Here is a 25,881-nt window from a genome sequence, read left to right as displayed (position 1 = left end):
AAAGTGAGATTTCTTCAAATGTTCATTTTTAGCCCTGAAACAGGAAAATTCATAATAAGGCATTCCTAAAATTGACGGTGACCACAAAGAGCCCCTACCCCTCACACCAACACTGCAGGGCTCTACGCATGCACTGTAACACACCTATGTTATATAGTTCTCATCAATCTTTACTCTTCCTACTGATTAAATATATATTGACTCATAAAGCATAACCATCACATGAATTGTCACCAGACGCAAGTGTATGTCATTTAACTATTGAGTAGCATATAAAAATGGCAGCTTGGTTGTTTAGAAGCCATAATCTGGTACCAGCAGTCATTGCCAAATTTCCCCCAATGCATCAGCAATCTTCCAGAAAGAGTTCGCTGCTTTGTATCAATCTATACTCATGGGGTGGGCTGAGGTTGGGGGTATTTTTAAGTAGCTATCTCTTTTCTTTGGCTAAATCTTGCTATATATTCATGTTACATCGCATCCTTATTGATGTAGGAGAAAATGTGTTGGGTGGGTTCCAATTTTTCATGGGCCTCTAACATGGAAGTGGAGGACAGTGACAGCAGCTAAGCTCAACAGAAATATTCATTAGTTAGTCAAATGAACATAAATTGCTGCTGGATAAAGCACATGTCATCGATATCATCATCTATAAGAGTGAGTACCATCGTGCACCACATTCTGTCCAGATACTGCATCCAGAATGCTGTTGGCTCACTCTTCTTTCCCACGAAGGAGAACATTAAGCTCCTTCTTATAGCTTGCATATGTCAATCACTCCCAGTAGCAACTCATAACAAATAGATCTGGAGATATTTAAAACATTCCTTGCTCTGCTTCAGAAAGAGAAAAAGAGAAAGAACAGAAAAAACATGTTTTGCTAGGAGGAGGAGAGAAATCCATTCTATATGTTAACTCTCCTATCAGATTGTGTAGACATTGCCCAGACCATTCAAACCTCCTGGTAGCGGACAGGTGATTGCTCATTTGCTGCCTGCAGCAGTGTAGTGCAGGCAGAAGCTGCGAGGGAAGCCATCCTTCCTGCTAATCCAACATGCAGAACTTGCTGCTACTGCAACACTTAATGCTCACAGTACCGAGTCCTCTAATGCAAACACACATTTTCTGCCTGGCTTCTGTGGTTTCCATTAGAATGCAACACAAAACAGTGTACCCTTCATTCCGTCCCTATGAGGTCTGCACAAGCAGTTCCAACTCAGACTAAATATTGTATTGCTCTTATTACAGTGGATAAATATTTTAAAGTTTAGGAATTAAATATTTTATCTTTTTGGTATGCTCTCTGCAACTATTATGAACTTTTTACAGCTTTTCTTTCACGGGAACTGTTTAGGGTTTCCTGTTTCAAATGTAAGGCCATTTTTTGTTTCCCCAAACAGGAGTCGATCAGAGTTAACAAATACATTCAATAAATCATCTAATACTTGGTGTTAATAAGAACACTGTACTTCTCCATGTTAAGGGCCTTCTCTACAAGGCGTGTCTATGCCATTATCATAAAAGTTGACTACTAACAAGAACAACAAATGCATCAAGTAAATGTTACATTTAAATATACAGTCTCTATTAATTTTTATAATAGTATTGATTTTTTTCAGCATATGCCTCCATATTAGACAAAGGTATTTCTCATACTAAATTAAGGCAATGCAGCCCAAGAGGAGCATGCCCAGAGCTGTTTGATGGAAAATTTCAACAAAATAAGAAACCAAGAAACTGTTTATATGTCTGCCTTAAAAGAAAGAGACTAATTATGTTAACTGATTTATTAATACATGAAGTTCTTTCATCCAATTATTAAAAGTACAAAGAGGCCAGGGAGCAATTTAAGTGTCTAGCGCAACTCAAAAATCTTTTTTTTAAGGTTAATTATAATTACAACGCTGAGCAAATCTACTCCAGATAGGCCCCTTAGGTTTTATACAGGTTTAAATAAAATAGCAACAATAATATTACCTCATTGGCCAGCTCCAGGAGCACTGGGGCAGCTCCATTTTTTGCCACTCCATTCAGGTACCTAGACAAGACAAAGCCATGTAGTAACACAGTGACAAGAACAGGCCAGCATAGACATGTCAGCCTCCCCTGTGTGCACATGTTTCTCCTGGGCAAATGCCACACTCAACTCTGGTTAAAGTATGCTACTGTATTAAGAAAGCATTGAAGGGGAAAGGATAACAAAAACAACTTACCTCCAAACCACTGGTAATGGACTTACTGAAGTTGAGGGCAGGAGGCAGGAACACAGAGGCTCCCTTTGTGCTCACTTCCCAACAGGTGAAGTGAACACAGAAGTGACTTCTAAAGAACCCTGCACACCACTCTGGCTTTGGCTATACAGCCACTGCCTTGACAGGGTAGAAGCTGAGTCTCCTACCTGGTCCAACACATCCATGCCCCCTCTCAACACTTTCTTTATCTTTGCTTAATAGGACTAGCTGATCCTTTATTAAGGCGGGGGGGGGGGTTAGGTAGAGGGGGGGAGAGGCAGGCACACTTGTTATCAGTGAGTTAGCACATCTTTTTTGGAGGGGGAAGGGGATCTAATTATATATTATATATATATATATATATATATATATTTAGTTATTTATTTTTAACAGTTTCATGACATACTATTCACATACACATTTCAGAAATTCAATAGATTCGTGAGAGTTGTGCAACCATCACCACTATCAATGCCAGGATCTCTTCTTCCTTGTCCTGCTGTTACCTCCCCAATCCCCACCAACCGCCCCCGCCATGGACCTTTGAACCTACTGATCCAGTTGCTGTCTCTACAGGTTTGCTTGTCCTGGGTTGCATATACCGAAGAACACACAAAAGCAAACCAAAATACAAACAAACGGCCCAACAACAACAATCAAATAGAGAAAAACTTCAATGGAAAATAAAAGTAGAAAATATTAAGAACTGGAACAATAGTACGTGGGATCAGTGTCCCCTTTGACCTATCTACAACTGCAGTAATCCACCCGACAATGTATTCCATCTGACGGGAAGGCCTTTCCCACCCTGGCCCACAGTCAGAGGGAATTCATGGGAAGCTTAATCCACATGGGAGATCCCTGCATATGGCTTTTCAGCTTTGGCTGTCATCCATAGCCTTCTGCAAACCAAGTGTTCAGAATTTACGCTCTAGAGTAGAAGAGAGTCTATACCGTTCCCTCCTCTGGGTTTGGACTTTATTATTTAAAATGTTGAATCATATAGGCTGGTGTGCTTTTACCATGTGGCCTCGAGTGATACCTCACTTAGATTCCTGCTTATTTTAAGACAGGTCTTTAAGACCTCAGACCTTATTCTTTCTGATAGCCATGCACCCTCTGCTTTCTTTACCACACTTTGCAATATCACCTATAACTTCAGTGATCACGTCATAGGGACAGGTATTGAGCGGGGACACGTCATAAGAACTAATTGTTCTGAGGGAACCGATTACAAGGATCTACATGTGACCTCCTCCCTGGGAGACAGACAACAGAAAAGGGGGTGAAGGGAGACGCCGGACAGGGCAAGATAGGTCACAATAATAATTTGTAAATTATCAAGGGCTCACGAGGGAAGGGGGGAGCGGGGAGGGAGGGGGAAAAAGAGAACTTGATGCAAAGGGCTTAAGTGGAGAGCAAATGCTTTGAAAATGATGAGAGCAAAGAATGCACAGATGTGCTTTATACAACTGAAGTATGTATGGATTGTGATAAGAGTTGTATGAGCCACTAATAAAATGTGGGGGGGGGGGGGAAAGAACTAATTCTGAGCTTAGGGCTATGAATGCAAGCCCCAGACCCATTCATATTTCTATGACATATATATGCCCTTGGTTCACTTTAAAGACATTATTATTATTTTCTTGAAGAACATTATAAATGATCTCCATGGGGCATATAGTAATTGTATTAATATTACCATTAATTTCGCCATTGGTATAGATAAAACACTATTGAGAAAAAGAAAGTATACTTGCCTAGGACAGTTTTTCTAGATTAACAATTAAGGTAATTGGACACTACACACACAATAAGGGTTGTACATTGGCAAAACCTTCAATAATGCCCATTCACAAAGACAGAACTGGACTAAACATGTCTTAAAAAGGCAAAGAGGGTGTAAAAATAGCATATATGTGGTAGTTTTGAGTTGCCATTTATTGGGCATTCTCAAGGCAAGAATCCATTGCCTTGGGATAGTAGTCATTTGTCCCTCTCCCACTAGGGCATTTCAGCCATCAGCTCCAGGGAGTATTTCAGTTCCTTTAATCTGCTACCATTGTGTTTACGGTAAGGCCCAGATCATTTTGTAAGAGTTCCAAAGTGGATCCTGCTGGTGTGGCCAAGGATGTTGTGTACCTCAAAAGGAGAGAGTCTAAAGTCCTTGTTGTGTATAATAGGGTCAACACATCTGTCATAGATAATAAAGGACATTATATCTCTCTCTTGAATTTATTAAAGAACATAAAGTCTTCATAATCCCATTCCTGCCTACCCCACTCACTGACCCTCACTCTCAAGCATCACTTGGATAACTCATGATGTCATCTTCCTCAATCCACCACAACCCAAGGGCAACTTAAGCGCCCTTTGTATACAGTTGAGAAGTACCCTGTGTCTTTCTCCATCACTTAAAATAAAACAGTATTTCCCTCAACCGTGCCTTCTTCCCCTCATCACTCACAGGAAGAGTACGTGCCCCTTGAAGATAATATAATTGTATTTTATTTTAATATATTATGCTTAGTACAGTTCTTGTCTTATAGTGGGTGATAATATAATATATATGGCTAGGTTTATTTTCTTTTAATAAATCAGTAACCCACTAATTTTAGAAAGCCATATGGATAAGGAAATAAAATCAAGTATAATATACAAGAGGGTACCCCCTTAAAAACACAGAATTTTTTTCAAACATTTTTCAAACTTATCTGTATGGATGGTTGACAGTATCTCCCTCGTGTTTTTCCCTCCACCTCTTATAAGTCATCAAATCGCTATCCCTTTTGGAAATGATGAGGGCAACATACGTACAAATGTGCTTGATACAACTGATGTATGGATTGTTAAAAGAGCTTTAAAAGCCTCCAATAAAATGATTTATTACAAAAGGAAATGCTCTCCTTTCACGTCCCTCTTCATTTGCAGAAACAAAAAGAAGTTGCACAGAGTGAGGTCAGGTGAGTCAGGTGCATGTGGAAAGAGAAGCATGCTGTTTTTAGCCCAAAACTGGCGCACTGAGATGACTGCATGAGCAGGTGCGCTGTGGTGGCAAAATCGGTCCCTTATCAGGCCTTTTGGGTCACACACTGTTACGCGCTCTTTTCAGAACCACTGCATCTGCGGTTCTCGACCTGTGGGCCACTACCCCTTTGGAGGTTAAATGACCCTTTCTCAGGAATCCCCCGATTGATAACAGTAGCAAAATTACAGTGATAACGTAGCAATGAAAACAATTTTATGGTTTGGGGGGAGGGTCACCACAACATGAGGAACTGTCATACAGGGTCACAGCATTAGGAAGGTTGAGAACTATTGCTCTAAATAGAAACTTTGATTAACATTCTGACCTGGTGGAACAAACTCCAAATGCACTGTGAGTTAACCTTTTCGTCCATTGGGAAGTTGACAGAGATCCAGAATGAGTTATGTCATCAATCAACATTTCACCCTTTTTTTTTTAAGATGCACTTTTTTTTAAATCATTTTATTGGGGGCTCGTACAATTCTTATCACAATCCATACATCCATCCATTGTGTCAAGAACATATGTGCATTTGTTACTATCATCATTCTCAAAAGATTTGCCTTCTACTTGAGCCCCTAATATCTGCTACTCATTTTCCCCCTCACATTTCACTTTTTTTGCAATGAGAAGATCACTTGTTCGTGTGAGTCTTTCCCACAGCGCTGTCCTTGCAAGCTGTGTTCAACATGACAACAGTTTATACAGCATTTTTCCTCAGCAGGAACCAAAATTTCACAGCTGCATGCTGTTCTCTTAAATCGGCCATCACAAAAACAAGATTTGAGTGATACTGCTTGTATGAAAAATTCACTGTCACCAGGAGATGCCACTGGGTGCACTAACTCAGAGTGAGTTGCTTGATGCTTGCCACGAGGGAGAAATGCGTACTATGGAAAGCTCTGCTTCACCCAGTGCAATTCTGGTTTGGGGGGGGGGTACCCCTCGTATGTGTGAGTAAATTTAAGATGTATGTTTAATTGTAAAAGTATAATATACATGGACTTCCATGTAATTATAAGGAGTGAATACTAAATTATATTATTTTACAATTATAGTTATAAGCTTGTGGAGTATTCCTATGAGTAAAATGGGGCAAAAGATTATTTGAGGTAGGGGCAGTATTAGGATCATTATTATTTCCAAAGCAATTCTTAAAACAGCCTTTTCAATATCAAGGAATCCTTCTTGAATATTTTGTTTGTAAAACTAAATGGGAATTTTTCAAAAGCAAGTTAAAAAAAAACACAACACAAGGCAAGCGGGGTTTAGAACAGGTTAGAACAGGGTCCCTGCAAAATAGATGAGTTCAGAACGTCAAGTAGCCTTCCCAACCATCCCATCACACTGATCAGTTTGGTCATGGAGCAGCCAGCCAGTTCAGCCGAGCGCAGCCAGTTGTGCGTTTGGAATCATGATAAAGGGACACATATTAAGTAGTCTGCTTATGGGTCCAGGTGTGTTAGTCTACAGCTGTCTGCCTAATTAACATTTGCTCATCTCCAAAACATTTTTGAGGGCTAATCATGTCTTGGGCCTTCATCCATAGTCTCCACCATCATAAAGACCTCATATAAAGGGGCTTCAAAAAGTCTGTGGATCATATTTCATTATCTCTTACTTCCATTTTCCACCAACTTTTTGAAGCCCAATCATATTACAGGGAAAACAATAAAAGAGAAGGGTATAATGGTATAAGCTACAATAGAGGAGCCATGGTGGCATTGTTGGGCAAGTGTTGGACTACTAATCACAAGGTTGGTGGTTTAAGTCCATCAGCTGTTCTGAGGGAGAAAGAGGAGGCTAGCTGCTCCTTAAGATTCACACCTGGGAAACCCGATCTAGGGGTGCTATGGGTGAGTTTGTACATTACCATAAAAATAATCTTCGATGAGTTGGTCAGGAAACCATTCTGTAAAGAAACGGCATTGGAGTGGAGGAGTCCATGGAAGGAGGGGCCATGCCATCAGGGAGGGAACTTAGGGAAAATTCCAGAAATGTGCCTGGGTGGTCAAGGTCTGGCAAAGCCCCCAGTGTGGCCACAAAGAGCTGGTAAGAGCTGACTGGAAATAACCAAAAGAGAGTAGCTACAATGCCGGAGTACTTCTTGTGCCACAGAACTGTTGTTTTGAGTCAAAATTACATGGTTTCATGTAAAAGTTGCACCCATCATTCCTCTAGTAATGACCAGTAGAGCACTTCTTCCCACTTTGAAATTGACAGATGACCAAATATGAATAATGATCTCCTACATCTAGGTCATCCATAGTAATCAAAGCACTCTCATACTTAGGACCATTTAAGATACGTATAAGCACAGGTACCCTTGTTCATGAACCTTGCCCATTGTGAGACTGGTAAAACTTCCCAGTTGAGGGTGACATAGGGAACCCAAATCTGAAGGCACTGGTAACCAGCAAAGTTCGCAAATAACTGACTTCCCAAGATCTAGTGAGATGTACTTACACGCTCAAGAAAGAACAGACTTGCTTTTGCATGTATTTACTTCCAAGTATGCTTCACCCTACATTTGACAATATTTCAGAAAGGTAGGAGAAAAGAGGACGCTAACATTAACTTGCAGTCTATTTGTCCTCTGAGTCGGAACTGACTCGATGGCAGTGAATTTGGTTTACTAACTCTTTGGGGGAACATCAATTGTCCCCAACACCAAACTGATCATTCGGGCTGTATTAAAAATGGTCAGGTGTGCTATCCAAGGGGCAGGGTATTTCAGAAAAGGTTCAACAGGGGCATAGTCAGAAATTTCTCATGCCATCCTTCTCTGCACCCTTTTAGCGACTTGTGCAAATCTCCCAGACAGCACTGTTCACATGGCTATAATTGTTTCTCCCCAACCAGGCTGGCAACCTCTTGGTACTCATGTCACACAGATGATTGCTGAACCTGTGTCCCGCAGGCCCTTAGCAAAGACCTGAATTGCAATCAGGTCACACGGATGCCATTCTGAACACTACATTAAGGGGAGCTGGGTTGCCTGTTTTCAATTAAAACTACTTATCCCCAAAGTTATATGAGGTAATTAAAAATAAGGAAAGGTAATGGAAAACTCCCATGAATACCTTCAACCCCCTTCATAGGCCACCCGTTAGTCTTTGCCACAAGAGGGCTAACTGACTTAGTTCTGATTTTAGGGATAGGCAAAGTCACCCTTAAAATTTCTTAGAGAAGGTCCAGTTTATTGTGTTTTTTGAGTGTGAAAGATCCTTTGGCATCTAAACTTAAAATAACATGGACTCATTTCAAACATAACGCAAAGTTATTTTATCTTTGATATTTTCATAATAGCTACCATGGCAAACATGGACAACCTACAGCAATTCGGCATTAACTGACATCTGAACACCAGCTTCACTGATTCTATCTCAAAAATCTCTGGAACTCAACTCACTACCACTGCCATCAGCGTCTCACATCAGAACTAAGCTAAGAGCCGACTTAATAGGTTTCTCTACTTCCAAGTTCTCAGTTGACCCATTCATCCTTTCATACTGTCATAGAATTGCCTTCCAAAAGGAAAGTCAGATCATGCTACCCCCTTGCTTAAAATCCACGGGGTACACCTTGCTTATTTTAGAAGCACAACCTAAAAATCCCACTCCTTTAAATATGGTCCTTCAGCATTGGCTTACCTTTTCAGGCATATCTTGCTGGGTTCCATTTGTTCTCTATTCTCTGGAATAAGACCATCTGGAGTTGCTCCAGATACCCAACCTGACATGCCTTTTCTCTGCTTGGCACGCCCCTCCCTTCCTCAGTAAACCAGTCAAGCCAATTCTCATTTGTAGACTGTGCTTATTCTAGTTGTCCTTGACACTCTATGTCACCAACGGTTGGCACTCCCATGGCACTTAATAGAGACATGCCACCACCAGCACAGCTCTTACTGCATTTTTCAGGTTGATGTACCTAGTTGTTTTCCCACCGAACAGAGTAACTGAGGCAGGGACTATCTAACTTTGATACTTGTTTCTACCATAGGATACGGGACACCGTGACTGGAAAGTGAATGGTACACATTAAAAACAAATTCCAATTCTTAGAACGTTTATTTTTATCATGTAAAGTGTAAAACATTTTAATCAATCTCTACAACATGTACACATCTGAACGAAATGTACTCAATCTGATTCCTAAAGCTAACAGAGCTGGTCCTACAGATAGAAAAAAGGAAAGCAATGAGAGAAAATATGTATATAGTAACTTTGTTGATGGGGACTGGAAAGTCAGACTAACAGGTGTGTGATTGTATCTGTGTGTGTATGGGACTACAGTCAGCAATTTGGACAAACCAAAATAAATCTCCCCAAGAATATTTCCAGTTTGTCAATAAAATAGTATTTGGACATTGGGAAAGAATAGTCGTTTTCAAATGGGATACTCGAGCTCTGTTGACACACACGCAATGTAGGAAACTGAAGACATTTTCTAAATAATTCAGAAGCCTGAGAAGACATTTCCATGGCTGTGTCTCAGTGAACCATGATGAATTACATGGTGGATCACATGACTTTAAATACTGACTCTGAATTCTTACTGGAGATCATCTCAAAGCTCACAAGAATGCAGTCAGAGGGAGTCTCCGACGCACTCCTAGTAAGAATGGAACCCGTATCACCTTGTAGACACGAATCTATTATCATACAATAAATGTTTTTAATGTTGACCTTCTGGGCAACGGCAATTACAAATACAGAAATAATAAAATACTAGCCCCCCAAACTAGAATTCTACATAAAGCTGTTTATCTCAGTATTGCTTACTGGGAGCATGTACATTCAATAAAAGAGTAATTCATAAGGTATAACATTTTGTATAGTTAAGTCATACAATCAGCAAAATGTTTATAAGAGGTTTGTTATAAAATAATATATGGCCTCTATATTTTCCCAAGTATAAAACTCAAACTTCATATATATATATAAACACACACACATATATATATATAGAGAGAGAGACTTCATCTACATGAGAATGAATAGGAAAAAAAGAACAGAATAAAAAATACCCAAGTTGTTATCTCTCGGTGGCACAACCATGGATAATCATTCATTTTTTATGCCACTGCCAATGTGCTCAATGTTTAATATAGGTGAGCACCATTTTTATAATAAGGATAAAACTAAGCAAATGATTATTAACATTGGTTTAATGATCCATATGGGTTTATAAATTTCCATTTGTCTTTATTCTAATCGGACAGCAATCAAAGAGACAAACATTGTATAAGGCCAATTTATCTCAGAGCTATACGGATGTTGAAAAGAGGCGGGGAGATGGATGTGTCTGAGCACTATCTCATGTCTTGTGCCCAACACACACTACAGGCCCAGGTCAGAGAGCAGTCTGGTCAAGTCAGAAAGTGGTCAGCCTATGGCCTTCTGTTTGTCCAGAACATTCTAATTTCATTTCAAATGACCCATTCCTCAGAATAATTGAGACCCTCATCTTTAAATAGACTACAATAAACACGAATATGTTTCTGAGTCTCATTATTACACAATCAACTGTTCATCTTGGAGAAAGAAGACCGAGATTCTCCTCTGTGGCCTTAAATATCCAGATACTACCATGACAGCATGCTCAGACTTCCTTAATTAAATATAATTTTCATGGAACTAGGTAAGATGTTTTGCTTTTTCCAAAGCAGTACCTAGAGACTTTAGACACCACTGAATTAAAACTGTCTTTTGACAGTGAAGAGTCCCACATGTCTGGGAAGAGTACACTCTTATCTAAAAGACTCTCTTTTTCTTTTAGATCTGGAAATAGAATCAAATTTTCCTCTGTTGGCTTAGAACTATGATATTTACAAATGAGATTGTATTCTTTTTGTATGTTTAACGCTCAGTCTCTTTCTTTTGATGGCGTACATGCCACGGCCGTTATTGTTGACTTCGGAGGACTGTGAGCCATTTGTCATTTTACCGGTATAGTTTGGCTTAAGAGTGTCATTTAAATGCTGATTAAATACGGAGACTATGGGGTTTCTTTTTTGTTTGGTTTCAATAAATTGATTCAAATTTTACAAAGACTTGTTTGAAGAAGTCTTTTGGACATATAATTGTGTGTGGGTGTGTACATGAGGTTTGTGTATCTATCTGTAACAGATTATTACTTCTGAAAAAAAATCGTTTTACCACATATGTTAAGGTAAATATTTTTCATTTTTAATTTCATGACATTTGAATAAACATGTCTCAATATGTAAAAAAGTGCTTAGGAGAACATGATACCAATATTTCATCATATATTTACTTCATTCATAAAATTTTTGTGCACAAAAATCATTCATCTTTAATGAGTGATACCAGACTGACCACAGACAAGTCTTACCCGTCAATCTAAAGTGCAATCCTTCACGAACACATTTCCAACAGTTTTTTCCTGTAGGAGTCACCTTTACATTCTTGAAATATTTACGAAACAAATTTGCAATTTCCAATGCAAGTCATTATTGCTCGCCATGATAAACTATTCAGTTATATGACAATTCACTGCCATCAATTTAATCTGACTCTTAGCAATAAAGATATGGCAAGCTTGAGAGTTAAAAAAGCAAAGCAGGCTATCGTAAAGCTTCCGTTTCAAAACAAGTGGTTGATGACGATAATAAATTTGACTAAAATTAAAATATTACATAATAATCAAAATTTAAAATAGTTCCTAAATACTATATGTCATTGATTTAATGCTCGATATATTCTTTTTGAAAATACGAAACCTCATTTGAAATATGACATCATATGCTGTTATTTATGTTCAAATGTTATTTGATGTCTTTCTCCCCCTACTTCTAAAATGCCTAATCTAATATTTATGTTCAAAAATCCAGTTGTACCCAAATTCAAACTTATGTTCTCATAAATATTTTCCATTTGCTGACCTAAATAAAAACTGTTTTTCGCACTCGTATACACATGTAGTTAAATGAATATACAAACAAATGTAGTTATAAGGAGTTTCAAGTGACCGAGGGAATTTCATTACAGCCTAACTATTTCGTACATAGTGGGTGTAGGTATATGCATGCATACGCATACGCACAGTCAGAATTTTTTGTCTATATTCAGTGGATATATAAAACAAAGCATTGGGAATATCATTCAAAAATATTTGACACTCCAAGAAACATACTTAAAACACAATGACTTGGGTTACTATATAGAAATTAACTTAATAACTTAATTTAGTTATAATTATTATTACAATTAATAGGTACTATGATACCCTCTAGTGGGGCAGGCAGGCCATACCTCCGGTAATAACTTTCAATGGCTTCCAAAGTATGATGTTTGGCATGTGTTCTTTTAATATGTTTCTGAAACAAAACAAAACAAAAGGAGCTGTATCACCTAGCAGGTTCAAGAAGAAAAGGGGTCTATTTCTTGATCGCAAGGTCTCACATATAGGACAACCTGGATTAATAGTTTGGACGTTGGGGGTGGGGGCAGGTCTGCTTCCCCAATCTACCTTATGAACCTATACATTTTAATGTCTATTGCTCGGCTGCTATGTCTTCAGACTGTACCACGAGGTAGACTATGTATGTAAAAGTCAAGAGGGTCACAGTAATTGAATCTCAATAAGTTTGCTTAGGGTTGCAGAGGGCAGAGAAAAACTTGTCCCCTCTTTCAACCTTTGTATTAATTTCCCCTCAATCCAATTCCATCTAAGTCCCTTGCACTCCGGTTTTACAATCCAATTGCCATTTTTAACCAGGAAGAACATTGCTTAAAAACAACTTATTTGAAAACTACAAAAAGTAATTCCATAGAGACTTGCCACTTGACTGACACCTGTCATCTCATGATAAATGACTCCATTTTCTGCCTCTCTTGCCTTCTGCCACTCCAGCAATGGTCATTTATCATCATCTCTGTCAGCAATGGAAAGCGGCCCTGACAGTGCAAGTCAGCAAACATTTAGCACATGGAACCACGCAACACGGGGAAATTATTATTGTCAGAATAATAATGGTTTAGCATAATTTATTACAGGTCCACCAAATAAGCAAAGGCTAGATGTTATTAGACAGATGGATGGGTAGGCTTGGCAGGCCTCCACTGAGACGCAGGCGGTGCTTGATGTGGAAAGGAGAACATCCTCCAACCCAATCAGAGAGCTGGCAGTTCAATTACAAAGAAATAAAGGGACATTCATCATTCAATTAGGCACCTGTCAACCCTCACAAAGGAGAAAACTTCTAACCTGGTACTCCTGGGAGAAGATGCTCAGCAGAGTGGCCTGCGATTGACTGGAACAAATAAAAGAAGGACAAAGTTAATTACTGCAGTGCACAGCAGAGAAACAAAAGAGGAAGGAGCTTCAAAGGTAGGCCTGCTGCCCTGTAATCTAACAGAACATGAAAACAAGTGTGGAAAAGTTGTTCCAGATGAACACCTCAAACAAAGGCTTCCTGCTGCTAGGTCAAGGGGAGAGAAAAAGGGAAAGGGGAAAATATGGGCAGTCTCAAAGCAAACTCTCATCCTATTTGGATTTCCCCTCCCTAAATTCAGAATGGTGGTAAGCCATACCCGGAGCACGTTAGGCTGTTCAAAGGGACCCAGAGAACTGAGCGTAAGTGACCTGCAACCTTGATTTCACTGCTAAGGGATAGAGTTAAATCCCATCAACAGAGGAGAGCATGCAGGTCACCATTGTCCACAGTGCAGAATTTATTTTGTTAGCAGCCAGGTAGCTTTCTCAGATTCAGAGGGAAAAGAATGGGTCTCCCCTAGAAGTAGCAGAGACGAAGGGAACTTTCCCACTGAAACTGATGTGCCTCGAAAAGAGAAGCTTTCCCAGCAGGAGGCGGAGGTCCTTGGAGTCCATCATTCCCAAAGATTGCCAGAAGCTTCATTCATCCAAGAGCCCACTCAGTGTCAGACCTGGCAACGAAGCAACCTGCAACGCATCCTTCCCAAGTGGGAATTTTCCTCTCTCCGATGCTAACATTTTGAAGTGGAGGATTTCTTCCCTTCCTCTCAAAAGCAATCAATACACCCCTGCTACTCTTTTTAATTGTCCTCTGCAGATAGATCTAACTTATCACATCCTGAAAACAATTCATTATGTCGGAGATATTTTTCTACCAGATGCTATTTGAACAAATTACAGTTCAAATCATTAGACTTTTATAGCACACCATCGCACTGTGAGTATTGTTTTTCTTTCTTGAATGAATGCACACTCAGGTTCTTCACAGGTAACTTGGAGGTTTGTGACATGAGAACAATGAAACGCGGAAACACACTTTTTTACTTGCTATCAGACACTTGTCCTTGGAGGCTTTATTCCCTAGATATAAGGGCTCTAATCATTTTCACCAGATTACAAAGAGCCAGATAAAGTGGATATTTAGATAGATGGATCCATAGATATGCCAATGTCTATGCTAATCAGTTAACCCCCTCCCCCAAAGTGATATCTTACCAAAGGACTATTTCAAATTCTCAAAAATATCAAGAAATGACTAACTATAATTATAAATCAATTATAAGCCAATTTAGCCATTTTCCCTTTAAAATTGGAACTATGAAGAGATTCCTACTCTTCCTTGTCTGCCTCAGTTTCACAGACAAAATACACACACCCTGATAGAGTTACTGGTGGCCCACTCAAGAAAAAAAGGTAAAATGAAGCTCAAATATTTGATAATTAAATAAACCAATGTTAGGTATTTATATTGACTAGGTAGATCCCTCCTCATTGTACATCAAAACGTATTTATGTTATTAACCACTGAATGGCAGACAAAAGGTCTAACTGCAAAAAGTATGATGAAAATAAATGTTTCTTTTTTAAAAAAATAAATGTGTTTCTATAGGACAGTCAGTCAGTAGTCAACAACTACTGTGGATGAGATCAAGTGCAGCTGGAGGCGCTCTGGAGAGGATGAGAAGAGCAGGTGGAGAAAGCAGTGCAGAAACAGAGCATTCAGAGTGAAGAGTTGGTCAAGAGAGGGGAGTAAAGTGTTAACTGAGGACCAGGAAAGCGTCTTGACATTGCTTAGATTCAACTCAGCTAAATCTGTGGATACAGCCTTGTGAAGCCCACCACTTATCAGGGGTCAAGAAGAGGTTTCAGGAACCAACAGAGTTAGAGAGAAAACGCCGGTGTGTATGACAGGAGGCGTGGGTTGTGGTGACGTGTGCTGGGTGTTGACACTGACTTCTGGAAATTGCTGCTGGTCTGGCCATTCATGATTGGTCACAGATTAGGTGGTTGTGACTCATAGACTTTTCCTTGACTGATTTTTGCAAGTAAATCACCAGGCCTTGCTTCCTAGTCCATTTTAGTCTGTAAGTACCACTGAAATCTACTCACCACCATAGCAACACCGAAGCCTCCACCGACAGGAGGGTGGAAATTGTGCAGTGAATTGGCTAGGAATCAAAGCCAAATCTCCTGCCTGGAAGGAGCGAATTTAACCATTGAATTAGCAGTGTCGCTTCATCCAGCAAACTCATTGCTATTGAGTCAATGCCAACTCATAGACAGGGTAGAATTGTCCCTGTGAGTTTCTGAGATGGTAACTCTTTGCTGGAGTAGAAAGCCTGTATTTTTGCCATGGGGTGAAAGCTGGTTTCAACCTGCTGAGTTTGCAGCCAGCAGCCAAACAGGTAACCACTGCACCAACCGTGCAGTCGAAACCTGGCTAGAACTAAAAAGAGAAAACAAATTAGAGGAAGTAAGTCCTGGTTCCAAAATGCGTTCGTTGGGTTTCATTAGCTAGAAAAAACTGTAGAGGACGACAGGACCTTCGATAGGTGGTACCCCAGTCAACTATCTGATCGGTTTCAGGGCTTACAGAATAGTTTTCTGAATAAAACCCATACCATAAAGAATAGGAAAGTAGTACAGTCACGAAATTGCCCATAATTTCTTATTTGCTACTCTCTTCCAATGCGTTGCTGCTGAGAAGGGATCCCAAAGGGAAAGATGGGTGAGGAGTGGGAAGGTGGGGGCAGCAGTGTCATGTGCTCTCGCAACGCTATCGTGCTGAACAATTAACCATCTCTGATCTTCCCCCTGACTATGCTCCTCCAGTATTGGGTTCCTTTTTTGCTAAGGCCAACAAAAAGTTCTGGTATCCATTCACCACTTACTAGGTTCAGAAGCAATATGGTTGCTAGTTAAAGAGGGGGCTCAGGCTGAGAGCATTCTGTATAACGAACGGGCCTCTCTTGTACACCACCATGTCATTAGAACATGTGTTCCTTAAGCATCTACAATGCCCTGAAGCCATGGGTACAGAGAAGCAAGCCATTAAAAACATCCAAGTTAATTCTGTGGTAAGAGTTGCATTAGAGGAGACGTTCAGCAGACACTCACTTTCAGAAGACCTTTCCAGAAGACAGACACAAGGTGCAAATGAGACAACAGGCAAGCACCACATACATATGTTTAGGGAAGTAGTGAAATAAACCATACCCTGTATCCTTACATTTTTCAAGATTGTTTTGGCCTTGGAGGCTATATGCATCGCTTAGCATGTGTATGATGTTTCAAATGCACATAGTCAAAAACGTAGTCACTTCATTTGCAGCGAATGCCCAAGATGTGCTTTTCAAGCCTCTTCACAACAGAGCTTTCCTTGTGTTCTTTCCCTTGCACCCTTCCAGATGACGCTTCCCCTGCCCCTCCACCCCCACCCCCACCCCCCGCAGCTGCTGGAGCAAGGGGATCCTGCACACTGCTCTGCTGAGCACGGCCTCCTGCAGCAGGGTGGACCCAGGCCTGAGGACAACGCCCACACGGACGCCTCAAGGAGAGAAAGCTCAGGTGCGCAAAGGCACAGCTCAACTGCTGTTATGATGGTGGAGCTGAGCTGACCAGCCTCCGTCTTCTTGTTTTGTGTACTCACAAAGGTCTTTCATTTCCACCTCAAAGGCAAATTCATAACAGCTCGGCCCAGGTTTCTCTGTATCCTGGTAGAAGAGGCACGTGGTGAATGGAGGGCTCTGAGACAGCGAAGACGTGCGTGAGAGGTCACCGCATGGCAAAGGGCTCCCCATTTCCAGATGTCCTCGTTCTCTGCTGGCTGTTGCTATCTTTGGTTTCCCTAAATTTGTCCTCCTGTCTGTACCTGTGTGTGCCACTATATCGATATGCCTAATATCACAAATTTGGGTGCATTTGATTTGAAACATTAGCCGGGTATTTTTTTTAAAAATATGTACCTTAACTTTGTACATTTTGTTTTATAGCTACCTTAACTTTGTACTACATTCAGAATTCTCCAAATGTTGCTATGTAGTTCGGTAATGAACTAGTTCCTGCCAGAATGTTTAACTCAAACCCAAACCCACTGCCATTGAGTTGATTTCGACTCATACCAAGGAACGAACATGCAAATAGAATCTCAGAGAGCACGGATTCTCAGAGAAATGACTGAGGGGCTAGGGCGGCAAAATATTCCCACAAAATTTTCAAAAAAGGCACACCCAGAACAGCCACACAATAAGAACAAAGATGTGTATCAGCACCTACTTTTCCTTCAACATTAGCCTGAAACATGATTTTACCCACATGACAACCCTCTGAAGATGGACCATTATTGTCTTAATTAGAAGCTCGCTTTTTGCCACTTTCTTGATCGGGAATAAAGTAAATTTCATAAGTATATAGGTAGGGAAGCACAAGAGCTGGGAATCAAATTTTAGATCCAATTCCAGAGCCCCCAATCTTAGTCTCATTGCCAATCTGCCTTGCCAAAAGCTCTCAAAATTCAGTTTCGTATGATCATGGATACTTCATGTGACACATCTAAAATCATATATGTTAATAGTCACATTGCACTCCACATTAAAAAGCAGGCAGGGATGCCTTTTTATATAGAAAACAGAAGCCTGAGAGGGCAAGCAGTCTATGGCTTGAGGCAATATTCTTTTTTAAAAATCAAATGATCATTTTTACCTTAACTAAATTAACAATGTCAATCTCGTATGTATGTGTGTGTGTGTGTTGGAAATATGAAGGAAATATTGCTGGCATGAAGCACTCAGGGATAAAATGATTGTTGGATCATTCTGTCTCCCTGCAACGAAGACATCATTTATTAACAACCTCCTCCATTGGTTTTTAGGATCTCTAGCTGATTGTCTTTGTGTCTTTTACACAAATGTTCGTGTTGTTGTTTGTTTGTTTGTTTGTTTGTTTTAAACGTCAGATAAATAAAGTAGCTTTATTTATTTATTTTACTGTTATTTAGTTGGGGACTTACAGTTCAGATGGTTATCTTTGTATTCCACAGCCTAAACTACATCTCGATTCCCCCACCGCCATCAGCTTATCCCTCCCCACTTCTTGATTTAACTTCTCCCTCGCATGGACCATCTTCCACTTCACCCAGTCAAGACCCATCAATCGCCGAGCCATTGCTCTAAGCTCCCACTCTTGCTTCCCCCACCTCTGGCAAACTCCAAAGTCTGTGTCTTTCGGTATGACATTCTTTATCATCTTGTGGTGTGCTTTTATTATCTTTTTAATGGTCATCTCATATAATATCTGTCCTTTTGTGGTTTCCTACTTTTACTCAGTGTAGCATGAGGTTTATTCATGTCACAAAGCACTTCATGACTCCATCATTCATTGTTTTTTGTGGATACCTAGTATTCTATTGTGCGTGTGTACCCAAGGTTCCTCTTCCATTCTTCTACTGATGGGCATTTAGTTATTTCCATCTTCTTGATATTGTCAACAGTGCTGTGGTGAACATGGGTGTGGCAGTTACATAATCTCATGTCAACTTGAGGAAAAGGTGGAGTGTCTAGCCTGTCAATCAGGTCACAGCTAGATGACCTCATCTGGAAGCACAAAGAAGATACATAGCTCACTGTAGGCCAGAAAAACGCTCTCTACTTCACATTTCTGTTGACAAGCCACATAAAGCTACACTGATGGAACCAGAGACCTGGAGCTAGAGGCGCCACATGGAGATGCCAGCGCTCAGATGCTTCCACTACCACTGGATCCACAAGACTGTACACCTACTAACCTGTGATCTTCCTGCATTAGGTGTGTTGCATGAGCCTGAAGAGGAATTTCTAGACTGGTATCAGACATATGGGTTAATATCGGACTTAAGGATTTCATCTAGATTGGGCTGGGGTGTTTCTTAATATATAATTACTTTTTGCTATAAAGCTTTTTCTTAGTCACATATGAATGTCAATGAATTTGTTTCTCTAGTCACCTGGACTAACACAACGGTTATGCACAGGTCTGTTTTTGTTATGACTCTGACTTATTTAGGATATATACCCAGCTAAAGGGATTGCTGGATCATCTGGAGTTTCTAGCCATAAAGTATCTTGAAATCCTTCCCTGAGCAAGGCAAGTACAAATAGGCCAATCAATCTTCTCTACAGTGGGCACTGCCCTTTACAAGTGCTGGTTTTATTCAATAATACTTAATGAAGAGTTTGCTAGTTATAAAATATTGCATATTGGGGATGAAATCCAGAGACATCCACAGTTAGCATTCCAGTGGACACGCTTCATTTTCACTGTAGCTTAGTGCATGCATGCTTATGAATCTACATAGACACACATAAAAATAGTTCAGAAATTGTAAATGTTGAAAAAAAACTGAGTGTTCGGTAAACTTTTATCCAACTCTCCATATTAAGTTTTAAAAAATTATGATGACAGATCAAGGGGGACAAATATACAGTTCAATTGATACATGTGGGGGTCCATTAAAAAGTAAATGATAGAAACCTTTATTAAATAAAAGCATCAAAGCATAAAGCATAAAGCACTCCCCCTCCCCCCCACAACCTATCCTCCATCTAGGTCTACCCACGTGTGAAGGTGGTGGTTTGACCTCTCTAACCCTGACGGAAAGTTTCTGCACAACAACACAACTTTTGGCATCCTCGAGGGAAATAAATCATGTTCTTTCCGATGCTATTTGAGTTTGGGGTATCAAAAAGAAGCCTGAAGGGGCAAGATCAAGGCTGCCGGATGGCTGGCACAAGGTTTCCCCATCAAAGTCCTGGAGCACAGCACCTGCTACTCCAAACAATCAGCAGATGCACTGTTGTGATGGAATAGTATTCTTCGGCACAATTTTTCTGGCCCTTCTTTTACCAGTTGACTTTTCAGTTTTTAGTTGTCGAGTCCTGTGTCCCTTGAGGAAATCAATCAAGCTAATTCCTTTGTAATCCCCCCAAAAGCAACACCATAGGCTCCTGAGCCAACTTCTCCTAAACCAACTTATCCTGGGAGAACTTCTCCTGAGCCAACTTCTCCTGAGCTAACTTCTCCTGAGAGAACTTCCCACCAAAGTGGGGGCTTTCAGAGGAGCTGCTTTGGTGGGACCATGTTTGTTTGGAAGACCCTCGAAGGAGACAAAGACAAGTATATTATTAAGTGAACTGGTGTGCAGCCATCCACTAATCACAGAAACATATTTAAACACATTTTCTTTGGAATAAATCTGCACATGGACGAACTAGAACCCGAATAGCAATATTTTTCCCTTACCCTAGTGTGTGTTCAGATAACCCCTTAGGTCTAGGAGGAGAGATGCCCTACCCAATCACCACCCTGTCCCTTTTTTACGAAAGAACCAATGATCCCGATTTTTATGTTAACTGCTTTCTTACTTTTCATTATAGCTTCGTTCTCTAAATGCATATTCCGAAGTCTGTAGGTAAAACTCTATAGGTTACCACTGTCTGTTTGTACACTCTAAGCTAAATCACATAGTGTGTAATCTCTTGTACCTGGCTTTTCCATGCAACAGTACTGCTGTAAAAGTCATTCTTGTGGAACAACAAGTGATCCAAATTGGTGGTGAGGAGAGGGTGGGCGCCTGGTACAGCATGATCAAGGGTAATAGAGCAAAGAGGAGTTGCTGAAACCCTGGTTGGGACTGAGCATGATAGTGGGACAGGAGGAAAATCAAGGGAAATAGAGGAAAGAGTTGGGAGGAAAAGGGCATTTATAGAGGTCTAGATAAAGACATGTACATATGAAAATATATTTATATATGATGGGGAAATAGATCTATGTGCCTCTGTTTATAGGTTCAGTATTAAGGTAGCAGAAGGACATTGGGCCTCCACTCATGTACTCCCTCAATTCAAGAATACATTCTTCTATTAAATTGGCATTCTATGATGCTCATATTCCCAATGCAACCGCTGAAGACAAAGCAGGTGAATAAGCAAATGTGGTAAAGAAAGCTGATGGTGCCTGGATATCAAAAGATATAGCATCTGGGGTCTTAAAGGTAAACAAATGGCCATCTAGCTCAGAAGCAACAAAGCCCACATGGAAGAAGCACACCAGCCTGTGCAATCACGAGGTGTTGAAGGGATCAGGTATCAGGCATCATTAGAACAAAAAATCTTACCATAGTGAATGAAGGGGGGAGTGCAGACTAGAGACCCACAGCCCAATTGTCAGCCACTGGAGACCCTCTTGCAGAGGGGTCTCGTGGAAGAGATGAGCCAGACAGGGTGCGATGTAGCAATGATGAAAAAATACAACTTTCCTCTAGTTCCTAAATGCTTCCTCCCCCACAATATAATACCAATTCTACTTCCAAGTGGTTAGACCAGAGGATGTACACTGGTACAAATAGGAACCAGAAACACAGGGAATCCAGGGCGGATGATCCCTTCAGGACCAGTGGCGTGAGTGGCGATACTAGGAGTATAGAGGGAGGGTGGGTGGGATAGGGGGAACCGATTACAAGGATCTACATGTCACCTCCTTCGTGGGGCACGGACAACAAAAAAGTGGGTGAAGGGAGACATCAGACAGTGTAAGATATGACAAAATAATAATTTATGAATTATCAAGGGTTCATGATGGAGGGGGGCGCAGGTAAGGAGGGGCAAAAATGAGGACTTGATGCCAGGGGTTTAAGTGTAGAGCAAATGTTTTGAGAATGATGAGGGAAATGAATTTACAAATGTGCTTTACATAATTGATGTATGTATGGATTGTGATGAGTTGTATGAATCCCTAATAAAAATTTTTTTAAAGAAGAAAAAAAAAAAGAGTCATCCTTATGCACTAATCCACCAAGGGGAGGGACCAGACTTCAACCCAGTGCTCCAAGATGTGAATGCAACATACCGGCATGAAGCAGCAACCAGTAAAGAGGTCTGAGGGGCTGGCCCCAATCCCAACCACGTGGACAGCTGCCCCTCCCACTTAAGAATTTACTTCAGAGGACTACATTGAAGCTACAGCTCAGAGAGAGCGACATATCTGATCAGAGCACACAGGAGCAAATGAAGGGGGAGGAAGAGAGAGTGGAGCACATTCTGGCCCACCAAGCCTTGAGGACGATATCCCCTCTCAGAGCAGCCAATGCACAGAGAGAACTATATGGCTGGCCCTACTATGAGACACGACATCCCTCACTGACCCATAGCCCTACAGGGACAACACTAGAGACACATTGTCAGAAGTGTGCCTGATCTGACCCTACCATACGAAAGCAAAACACTAAGGGCGTGCAACAGAACAGCAAGGGGAGCAGAGCAAGGAAGCCCCAAAGGAATACCAAAACTAGACTTTGGGGCCAGGCTGTGGCACCCCATCATACTCGACTGGAAAACACTCCTAAAGTTCAACAACAGACCTTGAACTATTTACAGGCATTCCTTTGGGGAGCATTGGTTTTGTTGTTGTTTTTTGCTTTGTTTTCCTTTGTTGCTTTGTTTTACTCTTTTTTTGTACATATTATTATCTCTGCAGGTCTATCTAGATAAGATAGGCTGGATAAACAATCTAGAGGAGAAAACAACAGGACTGATGGTTCAGGGGAACATGTGATAGTGGGAGAGGGCGGAAAGGAAGTGCTATTAACCAACCCAGGGACAAGAGAATAACAAGTGATCCAAAATCAGTGGCAAGGAGGGTGTAAGAGGCCTGGTAGGGAATGATCAAGGGCAATGCAACCGAGAGGAATTACTGAAACCCAAATGAAGGCTGAGCGTGATGGTGGGACAAGAGGAAAGTCAAAGGAAACGAGGAAAAAGTAGGAGGCAAAGAACATTTATAGAGGTCTAAATACAGGTATGTACATATATAAATATATTTATATATGATGATGGGGAAATAGATCTATGTGCACATATTGATAGGTTTAATATTAAGGCAGCAGATGGACATCAGGCCTCCACTCAAGTACTCCCTCAGTGTAAAAACACTTTGTTCTATTAAATTGGCATTCCATGATGCTCACCTTCCAAACACAATCGCTGAAGACAAATGTGTGCATAAGCAAATGTGGTGAGGAAACTGATGGTGCCCAGCTATCAAAAGAGATAGCATCTGGGGTCTTAAAAGCTTGAAGGTAAACAAGCGGCCATCTAGCTCAGAAACAACAAAGCCCATATGAAAGAACACATCAGCCTGTATGATCACAAGGTGTCAAGAGGATCAGGTATCAGGCATCAAAGAACAAAATTCCTATCATTGTAAATGGGCAGGGGGTGCCAATTGGGAACCAAAGGCCCACCTGTAGGTAACTGGACATCCCCTTACAGAAGGGTCATGGGGAGGAGATGAGCTAGTCAGGGTGCGATGTAGCAACAATGAAATATACAACTTTCCCTCTAGTTCTTAATGTTCCTCCCCCAACCTGCTCCCAACTTTGATGATCCCAATTCTACCTTACAAATCCGGCTGGACCAAAGGATGTGCACAGGTACATAGAGGCACTGGAAACAGGGAATCTGGAACACATGAACCCCTCAGGATCAGTGGTGAGAGTGGCAATACCGGGAGGGTGGAAGGAAGGTGGGGTAGAAAGGGGGAAGCAATTACAAGAATCTATGTATAGCCTCCTCCCTGGGGGTGGACAACAGAAGAGTGGGAGAAGGGATGTTGGGCAGTGTAAGATATGATAAAATAATAGCAATTTTATCAGGGGTTCATGAGGGAAGGGGCAGTAGGGAAGGAGGGAAAGATATGAGGAGCTGATACCAAGGGCTCAAGTAGAAAGCAAATGTTTTGAGAATGATGAGGGCAACAAATATACAAATGTGCCTGACACACAATGGATGGATGTATGAATTTTGATAAGAGCTGTACGAGCCCCAATAGTGATTGAAAGAAAAAAAGAGTCATCCTTGCTTATGTAAGTCACTACATCCATGTTCATTGTAAAGCTATTCTATTCTACACGTATGTACTATGAACGTAGAGCCAGTGAGGCGAAACGTCATAGTGAAAGGGAAAACTCAACACTCTTCTGCTAAAGTGAGTGATAGGAACGTGTTCAGACCTTACCATGTCAAAGGCAGAAAGCTTGGGCGAACCTAGAGAGCAAGGCATTCTCGTTGAGTTCCAGCTCAAGTAAGTATCACAGTATATAGTAGGTATATTCTATATGTTACCATTTATTTATTCTATTGTTGATGGATATCTGAACTGTTTACAATCTTTCACTAACCTAGTACTGCCATGAACATTTCGGTACATGTCTGTTGGTGCACAAATGCATGTTGATGGAAAAATATATAGGAATGGAATTCTGATAATTCTGATATGTGTAAACCTTGGCTTTATTAGATATTATGAAACCTTGTATCTGTTGCAGTGAATCACATGCTTACCTATGTATTGGTATCACAGCTAATCCATGCACACTTAATGTAAGGACTGATAGACTCAAATCCATCATCTTACTGAAAAGTAAATTTTATGCAGTTTATATTTTTCTCTCCTCTTTCTTGACATTTTTCAATTGAATACTGACTTCATAATTTTTTCTCTTGCAGTTTGAGAGTTACCATATATGCTTTTACTGTTCTTTTGATAATTATTCTAGATTATGTCTACTCAATTAATCAGAATGTATTAAGTGATTATTATTTTCCATTTCTTAACACAAAAACATTAAAACACTCTCTACAATTCTCCTCCTGTGACAGCAGGCTGTTTCTGACATTACAACGCACTGCTATTCCTGTGTACAACCAATCTCTTTCCACTCAGATTTAACCACATATGAATTATTCCATTGCTCTTCATTCCATCCTTATCTTCTCTTCCATCTACATTAATTTTCTTTTCATATTTCCATTAATGCCTACATACTGGTTTGGATGATATTTGGTAACAGTGCAATTGCTGTTGTTTTAAATAGTAATCTGTTTTGTTCTATCAAGTTTTAAGGTCATCTACTTAGCTTTGGTCTTCAGGAGTGTTAGCTATGTAGTATTTCATAAAAGCCTGCTTAGAATTTGTTGGGCCTCTTAAATATGTGACTGGATACCTTTCATCATTTGGGGAATATTTTCAGCTATTACTTCTTCACATGATGCTTGCATACGCTCCTCCTGGGGTTACATGTCAGTCATCATTACCTTACATCCTCTAGCTATCGCTAACTCTCAAGGTCTTTCACCCTTCTATTACTCTATATTTTGAGTATTTTCTTCATCCCTAGCTTCCAGTTCATGAATTCCCTCTTCAGTAATATCTAATTTTCTATCTAATTGAGTTAAATCCATCTGATTTTAGGTTATTGTCTTTTTCAATTCTAGATTTTCTATTTGTTTCTTCTTCCATTTTCTCTTGCATAATGTCTCCATTTTCTACCTTCCTGAACAAAGTACAATT

At 40.4% G+C, this 25,881-nt stretch overlaps 1 protein-coding gene across 6 annotated transcripts in view; it reads right to left on the bottom strand.

Moving 5' to 3' along the window:
• The window catches only part of CDIN1 (CDAN1 interacting nuclease 1), a 248,183-nt gene that overhangs the window by 166,283 nt on the left and 56,019 nt on the right, over positions 1–25,881 (bottom strand). For 4 of the 6 annotated variants that reach the window (XR_012779690.1, XM_075530947.1, XM_075530949.1 and 1 more), the window contains exons 2-4: positions 13,492–13,537; positions 12,537–12,601; positions 1,978–2,038 (exon numbers count right to left, since the gene is read on the bottom strand). Coding sequence is in view for 4 of the 6 variants with exons in the window: in XM_075530947.1 (XP_075387062.1) it covers positions 1,978–2,038; positions 12,537–12,601; positions 13,492–13,537 (172 nt within the window). In the remaining 2 variants the exon portion in view is untranslated. The remainder of the gene's footprint in view (positions 1–1,977; positions 2,039–12,536; positions 12,602–13,491; positions 13,538–25,881) is intronic. The other 2 variants (XM_075530951.1, XM_075530950.1) reach the window with 2 other exon arrangements.

Source organism: Tenrec ecaudatus, chromosome 14, assembly GCF_050624435.1.
Source record: "Tenrec ecaudatus isolate mTenEca1 chromosome 14, mTenEca1.hap1, whole genome shotgun sequence".
Classification (NCBI taxonomy): domain Eukaryota; kingdom Metazoa; phylum Chordata; class Mammalia; order Afrosoricida; family Tenrecidae; genus Tenrec; species Tenrec ecaudatus.
This window is presented reverse-complemented; position numbering and strand designations above follow the sequence as displayed.